General features: G+C 52.0%; 1 protein-coding gene across 2 annotated transcripts; it reads left to right on the plus strand.

Annotated features, from left to right (window-relative positions):
- Positions 1-245: 245 nt before the first annotated feature.
- Positions 246-16,462, plus strand: arhgap39 (Rho GTPase activating protein 39). 2 transcript variants are annotated; one of them, XM_052074344.1, is made up of 11 exons: positions 246-387; positions 9,709-10,134; positions 10,764-12,009; positions 12,635-12,799; positions 12,900-13,085; positions 13,770-13,983; positions 14,113-14,186; positions 14,265-14,464; positions 14,597-14,688; positions 14,888-15,057; positions 15,654-16,462. In XM_052074344.1, exons 1-11 carry the CDS (start codon positions 377-379, stop codon positions 15,846-15,848), a joined length of 2,979 nt encoding a protein of 992 aa, XP_051930304.1. In that variant the 5' UTR covers positions 246-376; the 3' UTR covers positions 15,849-16,462. The 2 variants fall into 2 exon arrangements, with proteins under 2 accessions (XP_051930304.1, XP_051930303.1); XM_052074343.1 differs by having other exon boundaries at positions 13,770-14,186.
- The last annotated feature ends 469 nt before the right edge of the window (positions 16,463-16,931 follow it).

A 16,931-nucleotide genomic window follows, 5' to 3' on the forward strand; every position in this document is an offset into this window, starting at 1 on the left:
ATGTATAAATACCTAAAATAACCAAGCTCGGAAAGGAAGTCTGTTAGTTTCAAAATAAAAGTTTTAACAACTTTGTGACACCTGATATAAGCTTTAGAGGGGGATTGTGACATAAACCAAATTTTAATGTACATACTATATGTTTGAGATGCCAAAGTGCGAAGGATTTGAACAGGAGACATACCTTCGGAAAAAAATATTTTATTTTATTGCGAAGGTCTTGACCGAATATAGTCTATGTGCTTCCCGCAATCTTGATCATCGTCTGGCCCCAGTTGGGGGTTCTGGTTGGACTGCGGCGGCTGCATTTTCGGCCAACATGGACCGAACCTCTGAGGCATTTACTCGAAAGGGATTTTAACAACCGCCGGGGAAAATGGCCGAGAGGTGAGTCTCACTAATGCGTGTTTTCATCTTTTCGCCGACTGGACGAAGCGATTTTGCGGTATTGCTTGGCGAGGACGGACGCACGGACGGTCGCCGCGTCCGGGCCACCATTTATTAACGTTCTCGCCAAAGAGCCAGTGGCAGGTGTGCCCGGCTCGGCGTCAGGTGCTCGCCGAACCTCCGGAGGGGCCGCCGGCGGCCGGGAGTAGGCTTTTGGCGGCCGGCTGGCGGCCGCCTGTGTGCACCTGTCGGAGCGAATCGTCCTCACCTCAGCGGAATGCGGCTAATGCTACCGGAGGATGCTAACGGAGCATCAGTGCGGGATCAGAAGGATGAGGGGTCTTCAGCATCCTCAGCGAGGATGCACCGAGTCAGTCTAATGTTGCCTTTGTGTCAGCAAATATTGCGTGCTTCCGGAGCAATAATCAATTCGATCACTTTCCGTGACAGATATATTATTTTGGTGATTAGGCACAGTCTCGCATTTTTTTGCGTAAATGCAACTTTTTCTAGTCAACCACTGCGTTTCTGTGCACACATATCCCTCGTCGTTTGTGCAAATTCAGACGTTGAAGGCACAATGTAAAGTTGTTTTTTTTTTTTTTTGTGGCCTCACCCTCATCCCGATGATGGATGAAGGCAGACAAGCAGGAAGTGCGTCGCCCTTCTCCTTCCATTGCGACGCCTTTCGGCACACGTTGCCTTCGCTCATTCGGCGAGTTCGTCAAAGAACGCGGATGAATTTTCTTCTGTGACGTCGCACAGCGACCACCACGGCCGCTATTGGTTATCTCGACCGCCTAGAGAGCGTGCAGGTTCGGTGTTCAAATCTGGTCACAAGCGTTCTTTTTGTCTATGTGGAGTTTGGTTTGTCTGTACGTGCCCTGACAATGACTGGCGACCAGTCAGTTGTGGGGGCTACATGTGCCTTAATTTAGACTGGCAACCAGTCCATGGTTTGTCTTTGTGTCCTTCAATCGACTGGCGACCAGTCGTGGGTGTTTTCCCCTGCCACTCGGCCCAAACTTGTCTACTCTAGCCAAGCATGAAAGAAAAATGAATGGATTGTTTCAGCTGCTGGTCAATTTGCCAGCCCACAAACTAATATGTTAAAACAGCTGCGCTAAACACGAATTTATGGATTTCATCAACATCTGGTGAAGAGAGGCCAATTTTGCAAATAACAAACCTGGTCCCTTAGCTCCTACGCCGAATCACAGTGCTCATGCTAGCTTTCGTGAAAAGTGCTTCAAGGTGTGTCCTTGACTCATTGTTCAGCCCCCCGGTCGGGTGGAATATTTAAAACACGCCAAATTTGAATGCGCTTTGGTCGCTGCGGGAAAGGTGAGCGCAACTCAACCTTTGTTCTGGGGGACATTTGGGAAGTTGACACAGAGGCGGAGCCTAAGCTAGCTTGTATCTGGCACAGCGTGCTCTATACAGTTGGAAGCCGCTCCACCGCTAGTTAGCCTCGCTGAATAATTGATGCCTGATGCATTTGTGTGTCACACGGATCGTGTAACCTCATGTAAATCACGACAGGCATACACGTTCGCACACATTGAGCCAGGCTGTTTTGAACCCAAGGCTAGGTTATACAAAATGCAAATGTTGTGCGCGCGGGGATGATATGTGTGAAGTTGACAAATTTAATGACGCTCCATCGTCGCTCTGGGTCAAAATATTAGAAACGGCTCTCAGTAATCACAGTAATGTCCTGAAATTTAACCGGAATGGTTGCTTCAAACTTAAACGTCCCATTTCCTGTTCAATTTACTTTTGCTACATGGTGTTATGACACGCATGTCCACCAAATATCCTGATCCTAAATGAGAAGGCTGCGTTTGGGATTCAAACAAGGTTCAGGATTCCAAATCAGGACTTAAGGCCGAGTTAAGGTTTCAAAGTCGGGGTAAGGAGCGGCGATAGTTTGGGGGTTGACTTGTTGGGGTGCTGCACGCTAATCTCTGCTAGTAGCTAACAGCGGGTGTCCGTTGATTGCTGAGCCGCCCTTCTATGCATGTGTGTGTGCGTGTGTGTGTGTGTGTGAGAGTGTGTGTTTCACCAACGCAAATGTATTGAGGGTTGCGGGGGGCACTTTCCCAATCTAATAGGATTACCTCTTATTGTATTTGTTGAAATGCTGCTCACAACGTGTGTGTGTGTGTCTGTGTGTGCGCGCGCGTGTGTGTGTGTGTATTTATGTATGTATTAATGTGACAAGATGGCGGAATGTTTAGCAAGAGGAGACAATTTTAATTAATTGCTTGCTATGTCTGTGGGCCAATTGGCATTACGCACACACACACACACACACACACACACACACGCACACAGGCACACACAACTCAGTGGGCGAAGTGGCGTGTATTTCCCCCAAGCTGCCGTCTTCACACCCAAAAGTGCTTATTGGATGCTAAAATGTTAATTTGGCAACCTGGCAAACATTGCTAATTGATGCGCTGCGTGAAAAAAAAATGAAATTTTAATCCAATTTTGTGAACAACAACAACAACAACATCAAAAGTACAGGCAGCAGGATTTTTGCTCATGTTTTATTCCCCTTTTAGCTCACAACCAAGTAATGATCATACAGCCTAAAATGAGTACAGGCGAAGCTTATTTAAGCCGCAATAATAGTAACAGTAATTGTTGAATGCAGAGGATAAATAATACATGTCTGCCAGTGTTGTCTTGTGACAAGTTGCATCACTGTTTGGGTGTCGAAATACCCATTGATAAAGCATTACAACTACTGTGACATCAATGCTACTTTTTCTAGCCCTTTTATGGTGGTAATGTAGTTTTTGCCACCATCTGACACCAGGAACTCTTATGCAGTTACAATTTGTTGAATTGAATCGAGCAAAATTCAGCAAGCGAACGAACACAAATTGCAACACGCAGACAGACATTACAGTCATATTTCCCCGATCCTCTGCTTCGAACGGCATCTCTTAGCGCCGCACTGACGAGCTCAGAGAGGAGTTGAGACGCTGTGAATTCGCCGCCGTACGTGGCAATGGAAAGATGAGGCGGATCCACCTTTCAGTTTGACGGAAGATGGCGAACAAGAAGGATGTTGCAGTCGACATGCAAGGAAGCAGAGATGCTCATGTGTGTGTGTGTGTGTGTGTGTGTGTGTGTTGCTGTGATTGGTTCACAGGGTGTAAGGCTGAGAGGTCAGAGTGGTCAAATGAGCCTACTCAAGTGTTCCGCTTGCTATTCAAAGCAACTCAAAGCTACTCACCCCCCACAATCCGTGTGTGTGTGTGTGTGTGTGTGTGTGTGTGTGTGTGTGTGTGTAATAAAGCTGTAAAAGACTCTAGCCGAGCACAATATGTCTCTTGATGCCCTCGCCGGCCTTCTGGGCATGTACGGTCCAATCGGATGGAGTGCATTGACGTCTCTGATCCGCCGGTGAAAGGGGATTTTTGATTGCGCTTTCATCTTTCACCGCTTCAAACAAAACGAGGCGTACGAAAGGAATAGTTTGTTCCATGTTGTGTTCATGTCGATGGCGGAGCGGTGCTGATGGGACTGATGGGAGAGTAACCAGAGGATGATGGAGGGGGGCGGGCGGGGGGGGGGGGGGGGCGTGTCACTTGTATCTCTTGATTGGTATTGACCGTGGAATCCTCCACGCTGTTATTCATGTCGCGATTGGACGCAGCCCGCTGCTCACTGACATGGAAAGTCATCAGTGGATACGGAGCGTACTCGGCGTGAAATTGACGGCAGATAGACAGACTGAGGGCGGCCCGGCCCGGTAGTCCAGTGGTTAGTACGTCGGCTTCACAGTGCAGAGGTACCGGGTTCGATTCCAGCCTCCGGCCTCCCTGTGTGGAGTTTGCATGTTCTCCCCGGGCCTGCGTGGGTTTTCTCCGGGTGCTCCGGTTTCCTCCCACATTCCAAAAATATGCGTGGCAGGCTGATTGAACACTCTAAATTGTCCCTAGGTGTGAGTGTGAGTGCGAATGGTTGTTCGTCTCTGTGTGCCCTGCGATTGGCTGGCAACCGATTCAGGGTGTCCCCCGCTTACTGCCCGAAGACAGCTGGGATAGGCTCCAGCACCCCCCGCAACCCTAATGAGGATCAAGCAGCTCGGAAGATGAATGAATGAATAGACAGACTGAAGTCGATGCGATCTTTCTTTCAGACAAATTTTAAAAGGCTCATAAAATGAATCCTTTCCAGGTTTCGCTGGACTTTTTCCTCATTTGATTTCATTTAACAAACTAACAAGTGATTTTTCTTTTTTTTTACTCAAGTGGGGACAATTATCTTTTGATAATTGACTATTACACTGATGATCACATACAGTACACACATTGAATAATTGACTAATCAAATCCAATTAATTTTTACACGATGAAACATAACCGGAGCGGCCCAGTAGTCCGGAGGTTAGCGCGTCAACCTCACAGTGCAGAGGTTGTATTTTTATTTTTATTTTTTTTTTTTTGTGGAGTTTGCATGTTCTACCAGTTCATCCGAAGAAGCAAAATTGAAGCAAAACAGCACATCAGCCGCCTTTCGGACGAATTCCAAGTGCGGAGTCTCCCCGCATGTCCACCATCAGCGTGTAAACGGTTGCGATAACACCCTGTCACAATCGGTGCTCGTCATGTTGGCTGTGGGGAAGGAGGAGAGTCGATAGCTGGCGAGCAAACAAACGAGCTAGCACGTGCTAACGCGCGGCACGCGCGAAACACTCGAGGTGTCCTCTCGCCCGCCGGTGCGGAGGACGTCGCTGTTTATGATGAGGACGATTGTACGGCACTCATCAAAAACGCCGCGAAATCAGCCGACGCTGACTCAATCGCAGGCGTGGCGTGACGGCGGCTAGCTCGCGCCGCGCGTGCGTCGCCAAAGAACAGCTCATGCATTGAACATGAGTCAGCTCGCAAATGGACAGAGCAGCAATCAATGTTTAATTAGCCACACATAGTTTATTAGTCACGATGCGTGTGCGTGTCACGTGACATCCACTCTCGTGGATACAAAACGCGTCCGTCGCTTTGATCCGTTTGGAAGGTGAATTTGGGACGCCCGGGATAGCGGCAGACCAAAACTGCACTTTCGGAGCCCTAGTTTTGCGCCCAAGGCAACGTGGAAATTCAATGACATCCATAAGCCTGCGGAGCTCAGAATCTAAAGACTGCCAGACACCGCCATCAAATCCGCCAAAATGGCATCACGCCACCCGCGCCGCAACTTAGACCTGCCTTTAGTCGGTTTAAATTCTAGTCTAGGGCGGCCCGGTAGTCCAGTGGTTGGCACGTGGGCTTCACAGTGCAGAGGTACCCGGTTCGATTCCAGCTCCGGCCTCCCTGTGTGGAGTTTGCATGTTCTCCCCGGGCCTGCGTGGGTTTTCTCCGGGTGCTCCGGTTTCCTCCCACATTCCAAAAACATGCGTGGCAGGCTGATTGAACACTCTAAAAATTGTCCCTAGGTGTGACTGTGAGCGTGGATGGTTGTTCGTCTCTGTGTGCCCTGCGATTGGCTGGCAACCGATTCAGGGTGTCCCCCGCCTACTGCCCGGAGACGGCTGGGATAGTTCTCCAGCACCCCCCGCGACCCTCGTGAGGATGAAGCGGTACGGAAGATGAATGAATGAAATTCTAGTCTACTTTCTGTCACCAAATCGTGCGTCAGGAGCGTCAAATAGAAAACACCTCAGTCCGCTGCACCCTTCCAGCTTAGCCACCTCCACTTTCCAGCCGGAGTTGAACCCTGCAACCTCCCCCCCCATTCCGTAGTGGTATTATTTAATAAATCTCAACCATTTTCTATCCAATTACTCAAAATAATTAATTGGACAATCACTAGAGGAAACTGTTCTAAAAATAGTCCATAGCTGCAGTTTTGTATGCCGGGCATCTATTCTACGATTTTCTTTTTGGGAGTACTGTCACCCCCCCCCCCCCCCCCCCAAAAAAAATCTAAGAAAAAGCTCAAAAATACTATAATGGCTCGAATAAAAGCATCACTTTATAATTCGTCATTAAAAGCAGCGCCTGCCGGTGTGTGTGGGTGGAAAAGCTGCTACGCTTGAGCCGCAATGACGAGGTGGCACAAAAGCCGTGTTGTGCGGCGCGCGGCAGGGGGGGGGGCCCGACTGGCACCTCCGATATTTTTTTTTTTCCGGGGGTGCCAGAGGCAGCAGGCTTTTCTTTATGTTGGGAAGGGCCCCGGTTGACCCAAAGGGAAGCTCACCGGGGAATGACGCAGGAACCCACGGAGAGGCGGCGATGCTAGCGCTTGGCTTTGAGCGACTGCGACAGAATGAGTGGAATGCTGCGACGCGGCAGATGGCGGGGGGGGGGAGGAGCTCGCCGCCCCTCCTCGGAATAACTCGCAGCGAAATTCTCCTTCTTCTTTCTCCTCTTTCCTCTGAGCGCCGCATCCGGACGCACGATTTTAAGAATCAATTCCCTTCATTCGTCGATAGAAGTCATCCCTTTGGGTGTTTTCAAAGTTGATTGAAAGCATGTCAAATGTTGTATTTCACAAATTTGCCACTTTAAACTGGAAAGTTGCAAGATTTTGCAGTATTTTCGGTCATTTTATTGAGAATTATAAATTGCAAGACACCGTTCAATCTCTATAATGAAAGACGCCTCACTAATACGAACATTTTGCGGGAATATAATAAAATGGAGAATGTAGACCAGGCATCTCCAAAGTCCGGCCCGCGGGCCAAATCCGGCCCGCGGTCGAATTTCATCCGGCCCTCGGCCTCTGTCATAAAATCAGTGCCGTCTGGCCCGCAGGTTGGGCGCAATGGAACACGTGTTGCATTGACTGAGGTCTCGTAGACTGGTGAGTGATGTTTCATAGAGTACTGCTTCCCTCTAGTGGCTAAATGAGTAATAGCATTCACTAAATGGGTAATAGCATTTAGACACTAGGGGGCATCACTCACGAGTTAACAAGACATCACTCCGTGTTTATATTGACTGATATGTCATATTTCAAATTCCTGTTTCAAATGAACCAAAAGAAATTCTTAAGATTGTTGAAATAAAAATAAAAATGGAAATGTGAAACAGACTGGCTTACTAAAATTTGTTGAACAATATTGTTGTTCAATGTAAAGAATGTCAGCCAAGGTCGGCCCCCCGACATTTTACCACATAAAATCTGGCCCCCTTGGCAAAAAGTTTGGACACCCCTGATGTAGACACACCGGGAAGCTGTTGAAAAAAAAAAATCTAATCAAATTCCGAAACGTCGTCTGTGTTTAATCTGGATAACAATCGGGTGGATTTGCTTAGCCGAGCAGAACCGAGCGACGGGCACTTGAAAGCCAGCAAAGACAAATTGAAAGACACGCACGGGAATGCGAAATAAGCAAAAGCAATGTCGCATTCAGGGTGGGCTGCGATCTTCCAGCTTCGCTTCAAACGGTAAATTCTTGAACGCGAGCTCGTCAGCGTGTGGAAGGTTGTGTGATGTCACTAGCGCGGCGAGTGGCAGCAAGATGGCCGACGCCCCGCAGCCATCAGCCGGGCACGCGGCGACAAACACGTGGCGACCTTTTAACACGAGACGCCCTGATCGCCCTTGCCTACTCGCGTTAGCGCGACAGACGCTAGCTCACGCTTTACACCCGCGCCGTTCGCGTCAACACCCGCATTTCCCATTGACCCACATCATCCCCAGGAAAATTAATTCAGTGTCTGTGCATTTTATGCAGAATAGTGACATGGGGAAAATGAACCCGTGACGGGGGAGAAAAGGTTTGGAAAAATGGCGGCTTATGTAAGGGGTTAGCGTGTCAATCACCGATTGGTCGCTCGTGAATATTTCATCCCGCGTCGTCGGCTTAAAGTGGGTCATTTGGAACGCAGAGGCATGAAGCAATTATGGCCAATTAATCCTTCCGTTTCCCCGACGGACTTCTACTTAACGGCCCCCGTTCTGCTCCATTTCGCACGGCGGCACCGTGTCATCGTCCGCGCACAAGCGTGCGCTAAATGTTGGGTTTTTTTGGGGAAATCGGTCTCATCCGTGTGACGACACGCGCCGGTCGAAAATATGCTAGCGTCGCCACTTTGGCACAAAGCGCCTGCAAAACCGTGCCCCATTCCGAATGGGCAGCTGACATCGAGCCAGGAATTTCCTGCCTCCTGACGTACGTGCCACAGAAACATATGCGTGTAAAGGGAGAGCGGGAAGTTGAACAGTTGTGTGAGCAAACTATGTTGGATCTCCTGATGCAGTGTAAAAAAAAAAACAAAAAAAAAAAAACAGTCTGATGTTCCAGTTGCTGGCTGTCACAGTGTAGTGTTGACTTTTATTGATTTTTTTTCTGCTCTTCCACCCGCTCTGCGTGACGTGTGCTTTCTCAGAAGCCACCAGGAGGCGCTCTGTAGCACCTGAGCCAGTGGGCTACCCCATGGGAAGACACATAATTGTGGTATAGGAAAGGCTTGATTGCCAAGTGCACTCGTGGGCATTTACAGCGCTTGATTTAAAAAAAAAAAAAAAATTTTAAGCCCTTATTATACATATTTAAAAAAGAGTGATGGATAATTCAAAAATACGGGCCCCCCCCCCCCCCTTCAAAAATATTACACACCCATAATGCTAGGGCGGCCCGGTAGTCCAGTGGTTAGCGCGTCGGCTTCACAGTGCAATTCCAGCTCCGGCCTCCCTGTGTGGAGTTTGCATGTTCTCCCCGGGCTTGTGTGGGTTTTCTGCGGGTGCTCCGGTTTCCTCCCACATTCCAAAAACATGCATGGCAGGCTGATTGGACGCTCTAAATTGTCCCTAGGTGTGAGTGTGGGCGTGGATGGTTGTTTATCTCTGTGTGCCCTGCGATTGGCTAGCAACTGATTCAGGGTGTCCCCCGCCTACTGCCCGAAGACAGCTGGGATAGGCTCCAGCGACCCTTGTTAGGATCAAGTGGTTCGGAAAATGGATGGATGGTACGAACAATCTGTATTTATCGTTGGATAATATACATAAATATAACCTTGCCCCAAGATGTACATTATAAAGTCAAATTACAGCTGTCACCTTCTGTCGGCATAGAAAACAGGATCGAAGAGGATTTGTCACCTAGAATATTCTGCAAAAACTAGGCCAGCCTTGAAAACCTTTTTGTTTTCACTCTTCATATTTAGTGTGTCCAACATAATATTGTGCCACTGTCACGACGGAGGAAGGTCGGCAGTATCTTCGCTGTCAGTAGGACACATTAGTCTCGGTCTTTGTATTCACATGACGTTTCGGTGTACATGGACGAGAGTAGCATAGCCGCGTGTTCGCTAACCTTTGCTGACCGAGGCTCGCCGTTCGTGTGCCGCCCAGGTTGGAGTGGGTGGAGATCATCGAGCCGCGCACGCGCGAGCGCATGTACGCCAACCTGCTGACGGGCGAGTGCGTGTGGGACCCGCCGCCGGGTGTGCGCATCAAGCGCACCGGCGACAACCAGTGGTGGGAGCTGTTTGACCCCAACACCTCGCGCTTCTACTACTACAACGCTTCCACGCAGCGCACCGTCTGGCACCGCCCGCAAGGCTGCGACATCATCCCGCTGGCTAAACTGCAGACGCTCAAGCAGCACACCGACGGCGCTAGCCCACGTCACGCCAGCGCCGCCGCCGGTGGAGGAGGAGGAGCGTCAGCCGACAACAGTCCGGGACGCAACAGCGGGGTCAGCCGGGATGGGAGCACTTCGTCCTCCCTGGACCAGGAAGGGACGGACAAGCAGACCGGGAAAGACGAAGCCGAGCGGTGAGTGAGGGAACCGGCGCGCTTAAGCTAACCGGCTAACCAAGCTAACCTCGTCGTCAACAGGTTCACTTCAAGGCTATTATAAGTCACCAAAAACTCAACATTGAAAAAAATTTTTTCTTAAACTAGACGAAAAAAAGCAAAACTAAAACAAAGCACTTTCACCAAAGCAAACAAACTCATAAAACCCTCACAAACGTTCTCAAAAGCTAATGAGAAGAAGCGCAACGTTTGTTTCCTCAAAGGCCTGCCGAGCGAGGCTCTGAAGATGTTGTGTTGGCTCTTCAAAAGAGCGGAAGCGCCCGTTGAGGCCTTCTCGTCTTTGTTGTCACATTCTCACGCTCGCGCCATTCAGCGACCATTCAGTGCCCGCTCCCCCCCCCCCCCCCCCCCCCGGGGCGCCAAAGCGCCAGGTGACCAATCAATTTCACACTCTGGTCGTCGGCGGTGTGGGATGAAAGAGACGAATGCGGAGCGAGCAGTTTGCTCGCCCGGTGCCAAATGAAATTCCGGCCCGATGAAAGCCTCGCCGTGTACTCGATGAACTCGGTGGCTAATTACACACTCGCAAGCTTTCATTCTCTTAATTATTGTCTTGAATTCACTTTCTCGGTCGGTCTCCACCTCAGGACGTCCCCGTTCCGGTGGAACACGGGCACCAAGGAGCGCATGCTGATCAAGGTGACGGACCGCGAGCCGAGCTTCCTGTCCCACCAAGGTAACGGTTACTCCCCGTGCGAGCCGGGGGCGCCGTCAGGCCCCCCGCGAAGCCGCCGTTCCTCCGGGGGCGGTAACCCGGCGCCCCCCGAAGCCGATGGCTCCCCCGGCCCGTACCCGGAGCGCCGGCATTCTCCCTTCTTGAAGCGCGCCGAGCCGGGCGGTTCCCAGCGCCGGCCCTCGGCCGACTCGCAGCCGTCGTCCCCCCGCTACGCCTACGAGCCGCCGCTCTACGAGGAGCCGCCCTCCGAGTACCAGCCGCCGCCCATCTACGAGGAGCCGCCCTCCGACGTTCACCTGTCGGACTCCTCCTTCTACGGCAGCGGGAAGTCGCCCGGCCGCAAGACCTCGGTGCCCCTCTACCACTCCCCCAAGCAGTCCCCTTATGGCCAGCTGGTTCTGACCCGGCAGAAGTGTCCGGAGAAGACCCAGAGCCTGGAGTACAGTCCCGTGGGGAAGGAGTACGTCAAGCAGCTGGTGTACGTGGAGCAGTCGTCCTCCAGCCCTCGCTTCAAGACGGCCGACCGGCTGCTGCGTTACGGCACCGCCGGCGGCTACGGCGGCTCCTACGGGGGCTCCTACACGCTGCAGCACAGCCAGTCTCTGATAAGGGACCCCCGCCTGTTGCTGGACTACAGCGGCGAGGGGGGTCAGAGGCTACTCTACGAGGACTCCGTCTCCTGGTCGTCGAGTCAGACTCACTCCCTGTCCTCGTCGGCCGCCGGGACCTTCTCTCCCGGCGGCAACCGCAAACGCAAGAGCCGCAAGCCGTCGCTTCCGCAGGAGCTGGCCCGCTGCGGCGCCCCCGACGGCGACTTTGGCGGCACGGCGTCGGAGGCCATGCTGGCGCAGGCCCGGCTGGCGTGGGAGGCGCAGCAGGTGATGAAGCAGCGCAGCAGCTGGGACTCGGGCCAGGGCGGCGGCGGCGGGGCGCAGAGCTCCAAGGACGGCTACGAAAGCGACGGCGCCGTGCCCGCCCCGCTGCCGGGGCCGGTGGTGAGGGCCTTCAGCGAGGACGAGGCCCTGGCGCAGAGCGACGGACACCTTTGGAAGAGAAGCACCTTCGAGCGCCTCGGATTCCCTCAGGTCCTGCTGGAGAAAAGTCTCTCCATGCAGACCAGCCTGGCGTCGCCCGAGACGTATCTCCATCCCTCGCAGGTATCCGTCCATTTTGTCATCCGCTCGTCCTCACGAGGGGTCGCGGGCAGCTGATGACTGTTTAGCACGTTCGCATCACAGTGCAGAGGTTGCGGGCTTCCATTCCGGCTCCGGTCTTCCTGAGTGCACTTTGCGTGTTCTCCCTGTGCCCGCTTGGGTTTTCTCCGGCCGGGTATTCCCATTTCGTCCCAAAGTCCCAAACCAACTCATTCACTCCCAAAGACGTTTCTAGACGTTTTTTCAGACTTGGTCTAGAATTGGCTGGTACTGAATGAGTTAAATTGTCCCTTGGTGTGTATGCGAGCGCGAAAGGTTGTTTGTCTCCGTGTGCCCTGCGATTGTCCGGGCCACCAGTTTAGGGTTTCCCCCGCCTACTGCCCAAAGACGGCTGGGATAGGCTCCGGCACGCCCCGTGACGACCCCTCGTGAGGAGGAGCAGATTAGAAAAAGGGTGGATGGAAATAAAGCTTTATGAAAACGTGTCATCTGCTCGCTTAAAGTCTCCGGACGGAAAGGCTCTGGTTGTGAGAATAGTATTTGTCGTCGGTTAGCAGCCTCCAGGACCTGACGGATACCCGTCGGAAGATTTCCGCCATTCACGTTGTTGCACTTCTTTCCATCTCAGTCGGAGGACCTGGGAGCCTGCGCCCAGTTTGAGGCCAGTCGCAATGCCAGGAACATGATGCCGAGCGCCAGCTGCGGCGTTTTCCCGGAATTCACCCTGAGGAAACCGTCCTCCGAGACCGACATCGAGAACTGGGCGTCCAAGCACTTCAACAAACACACACAGGTGCACGGGGGAGGGGGGGGGCTCCCTTTAACGCTCACTTCCCACTCGTAACGTTTATCCGTCCGTAATAATAACAATGTTTTTTTGTGCGCGTGGGCAGGGTCTATTCAGGAGGAAGGTGTCCATCGCCAACATGCTAGCATGGAGCAGCGAGCCCATCAAGAAGCCCATGATCGTCACGTCGGACCGCAGCGTCAAGAAGGAGGCGGTGGACATCTTCAAGCTCATCCAGACCTACATGGGGGACCGCCGCGCCAAAGTCGACCCCCTCTGCGTAGCCCTGGAGGTACGGCTGCCAAAAAGCGGTCCCAACTACTTCCTTAGTATCTATGCTAGTTACAATTAGCCTGTCGAAGGTGTTTTATGTTAGCATTAAGCTAAAGGACTTTCATTTGCATTTTTCAGAAGTAAATCTAGTGATGACTTTTAATTTACAAACATTCATTCATTCATCTTCCGAGCCGCTTGATCCTCACGAGGGTCGCGGGGGGTGCTGGAGCCTATCCCAGCTGTCTTCGGGCAGTAGGCGGGGGACACCCTGAATCGGTTGCCAGCCAATCGCAGGGCACACAGAGACGAACAACCATCCGCACTCACACTCACACCTAGGGACAATTTAGAGCGTCCAATCAGCCTGCCATGCATGTTTTTGCAATGTGGGAGGAAACCGGAGCACCCGGAGAAAACCCACGGAGGCCCGGGGAGAACATGCAAACTCCACACAGGGAGGCCGGAGCTGGAATCGAACCCGGTACCTCTGCACTGTGAAGCCGACGTGCTAACCACTGGTCTACCCCGCCCTAATTTACAAACATGATCCCCCAAAAAATACTAGGGGACTTTTAGTACAAATAATGCTAGGCGGCAGTGACCTCTGCAGGCGTGGTTGGGAAGTGCACGTCAAAAAGTTGATGGCATAAATATGTGTAACTTTCTGGTGAAGACTTGCGCTTTTTTTGCCCCCCTCCAGGTGGTGGTCCGTGGGTGGAGCAACCAGGGCCTCCGCGACGAGCTGTACATCCAGCTGTGCCGGCAGACCACGGAGAACTTCCGCTACGACAGCCTCGAGCGCGGCTGGGAGCTGATGGCCATCTGCCTGGCCTTCTTCCCGCCCACGCCGCGCTTCCACGCCTACCTGGAGGGTTACATCTGCAGACACATGGACCCCCTCAATGACACCAAGGGTACGCTCGCGCCGTCACAAGTGTCCCACCTTATTTTATTACATGAGGGTCTAAATATTCAGCCCCCAGTATTATTAAAAATAAGCCACCTTAAATGTTTGGGGTCGGGGGGTGTACTATTCTGTTCAGGAGTGGCTATAAGCAGCTACGCTAAACATTGCTACAGGAAGCTCACCAAGGCGGCGCTGACCGGGGCCAAGAAGGTACCACCGAGCACCATTGGGTCCCATCCAGCCCCGGTCCGGTCCGGTCCGGTCACGCGTGTTGACGTTCTTCCTCAGGGTCTTCAGAAGCCGTGCTTGGAGGAGATCCAGCATGCCCGCAACGCCATCTTCAGCCCGTCCATGTTCGGCTCTTCCCTGGAGGAGGTCATGGCCCTGCAGAGGGAACGCTACCCGGACCACCAGCTGCCCTGGGTCCAGACCCGCCTGTCCGAGGAGGTCCTGGGCCTCAACGGGGACCAGACGGAGGGCATCTTCAGGTCAGGATCCCCGTTTCTGTATCGATAAAAATTCAGAAGCCAAGCACCAATCCAAGGACAGATGTGGTTACGCTCTAGCGCCAAGCTTTTTTCATGAAAAAAAAAAAAGTCACGTTGCGCTTGCATCCTCAGGGTTCCGGGAGACATCGATGAGGTGAACGCCCTCAAGCTGCAAGTGGACCAATGGAAGATCCCCACAGGACTGGAAGACCCTCACATTCCAGGTCAGCGCTCATGTCCGCCACCTTTGCATCCTGGGAAAAAAAAAACTAAACGTTTGGCTTTTTAAATGTTTTTTTTTTTGCTCTTAATAATTTCAGTTTCACGAGTTTTATTTGTTCATACCCGACAAAGTCATTTCTGCAATATTGTCCAATATTTGGTTTGAATAACATGCGCATCCGTGTGCGCACACGCATCCAGCGTCGCTGCTGAAGTTTTGGTACCGCGAGCTGGAGGAGCCGCTGATCCCGCACGAGTTCTACGACGAGTGCGTCAAGAACTACGACAACGCCGAGGCCGCCGTCCAAGTGGTGCTGGGACTGCCGCACATCAACAAACTGGTGCTCTGCTACCTCATACGCTTCCTGCAGGTAGGCGCAACCGACGCCGTCGCAGATTGTCCGCGTGGAGAGCGGCGGATGAAAAAGTTTGAGGAAAAACTGTTTTCGGCATCATGGAGTACATTGTAATTTGTATTTGTATTTCCTTCATGACAAAGTTGTCATATAAAGTACTAGCTGATGAGTATCAGCTAGTTCCTGCGGAAGGCTGGTAAGGTGGGCCTTCGGCCCACAAATGTGTTGTTGCTTGGTTCAACTTTTTGTTCATCTTCATTGCTTATCGCGAAAATAAAGAGATGTTTAGCTCTACTAAATAACTAACAATTTCATTGCAATGCTTGTGGGTAGACAACATTTTTTCGCTAAGATGCCCGCGCGATCGTAGTGAGCCACTGCCTGAGCGGCGCAGTGGCGGCGCGCAGTGGCGGCGCGCAGCGGCGCGGTGAAGTAGGTACGCTTTGAAAAGGGACAGACGGAAGGACAGACCGCGTGCGGGACGACGCGCAATATATATATAGATGGAAAGTAAAATCAATCAGCAAGGGGGTGGGCGGCGGGGGGGGGGGGTTTGCTGCAAACCTGACCGTCATCCATCAGGCCCTGACACGCTTGCCACGGCGCCGCAGGTGTTCGCGCAGCCGTCCAACGTGTCGGTGACTAAGATGGACGTCAACAACCTGGCCATGGTGATGGCGCCCAACTGCCTGCGCTGCCAGTCGGACGACCCGCGCGTCATCTTCGAGAACACCCGCAAGGAGATGTCCTTCATCAGGCTGCTCATCCACTCACTGGACACCGGCTTCATGGACGCCATCCTATAACACCCCCCCCTTGATCCCCCTACCCCACAACAAGAAGGCAGCATAGCCCACACCCTTGTGGTACTCCGCGTGCCTTGATGGAAACCCCCCTCCAGTATTTTCTCCACTTCCTTCATGTCCACGCGCTAGTGTGTGCTTTGTCCTCACTAGCAAGACAATTCAGCGCACTAGTAGCACCAGTCCATTGCACTCGGTGACGTTTTGACCCCCCCGCATGACATTTTGTTTTGTCTCGCTCGTGACGTTTTCTCCACTCTCGAATGACATTTCTGTGCGCTACGATAATGCGCTAGTTGAACAACACACGTACCGACCGCCTCACTAGTGGCATTTTTTTTTTTTTACTTCTCTTATTAATTCTGCAGTACGGCGACTTTGGCGTAGGACAACGACATATCAGGAGCGAGGCAATGCTGTGCACTGCTTGACGTCAGCCTCCGACTACTAGCCAAGCGCAACATGTTAATGAGTCGGATTTTTTTTTTTGTAATTGCATCTACAATTTTTATCATGAAAAGTTCATTTGCTCATCCTACCAGTGTGCTGAATTGTCAAGACATCACATGAGTAGAATTACTTAGGGACCACAAGTAGAACAAGTATACCTTACTATACTCCACTGGGAAAAAAAGAAGAAAAGAAAAAAAACGTTGGTGGATGAAGTGAAAATTTCAAGGCAACAAACTTAAAATTCAAATTTCAAGTCAAGCAATTCAGTTTTGCGGTTGTGAAAATCGTCCTTTCCTCATTTCACAACGAATATTCATTCATTCATCTTCCGTACCGCTTGATCCTCACTAGGGTCGCGGGGGGTGCTGGAGCCTATCACAGCTGTCTTCGGGCAGTAGGCGGGGGGACACCCTGAATCGGTTGCCAGCCAATCGCAGGGCACACAGAGACGAACAACCATTCGCACCCACACTCACACCTAGGGACAATTTAGAGTGTTCAATCAGCCTGCCACGCATGTTTTTGGAATGTGGGAGGAAACCGGAGCACCCGGAGAAAACCCACGCAGGCCCGGGGAGAACATGCAAACTCCACACAGGGAGGCCGGAGCTGGAATCGAACCCGGTTCCTCTG

This window comes from Hippocampus zosterae, chromosome 8 (genome assembly GCF_025434085.1).
Source record: "Hippocampus zosterae strain Florida chromosome 8, ASM2543408v3, whole genome shotgun sequence".
Classification (NCBI taxonomy): domain Eukaryota; kingdom Metazoa; phylum Chordata; class Actinopteri; order Syngnathiformes; family Syngnathidae; genus Hippocampus; species Hippocampus zosterae.

Excerpts from the sequence above, each read along its gene's own strand:
- arhgap39 (XM_052074343.1), top strand. Across the intron at positions 12,010-12,634 it reads CGTATCTCCATCCCTCGCAG|TCGGAGGACCTGGGAGCCTG; the intron begins GTATCCGTCCAT and ends TTTCCATCTCAG. Across the intron at positions 13,086-13,769 it reads CCCTCTGCGTAGCCCTGGAG|GTGGTGGTCCGTGGGTGGAG; the intron begins GTACGGCTGCCA and ends GCCCCCCTCCAG.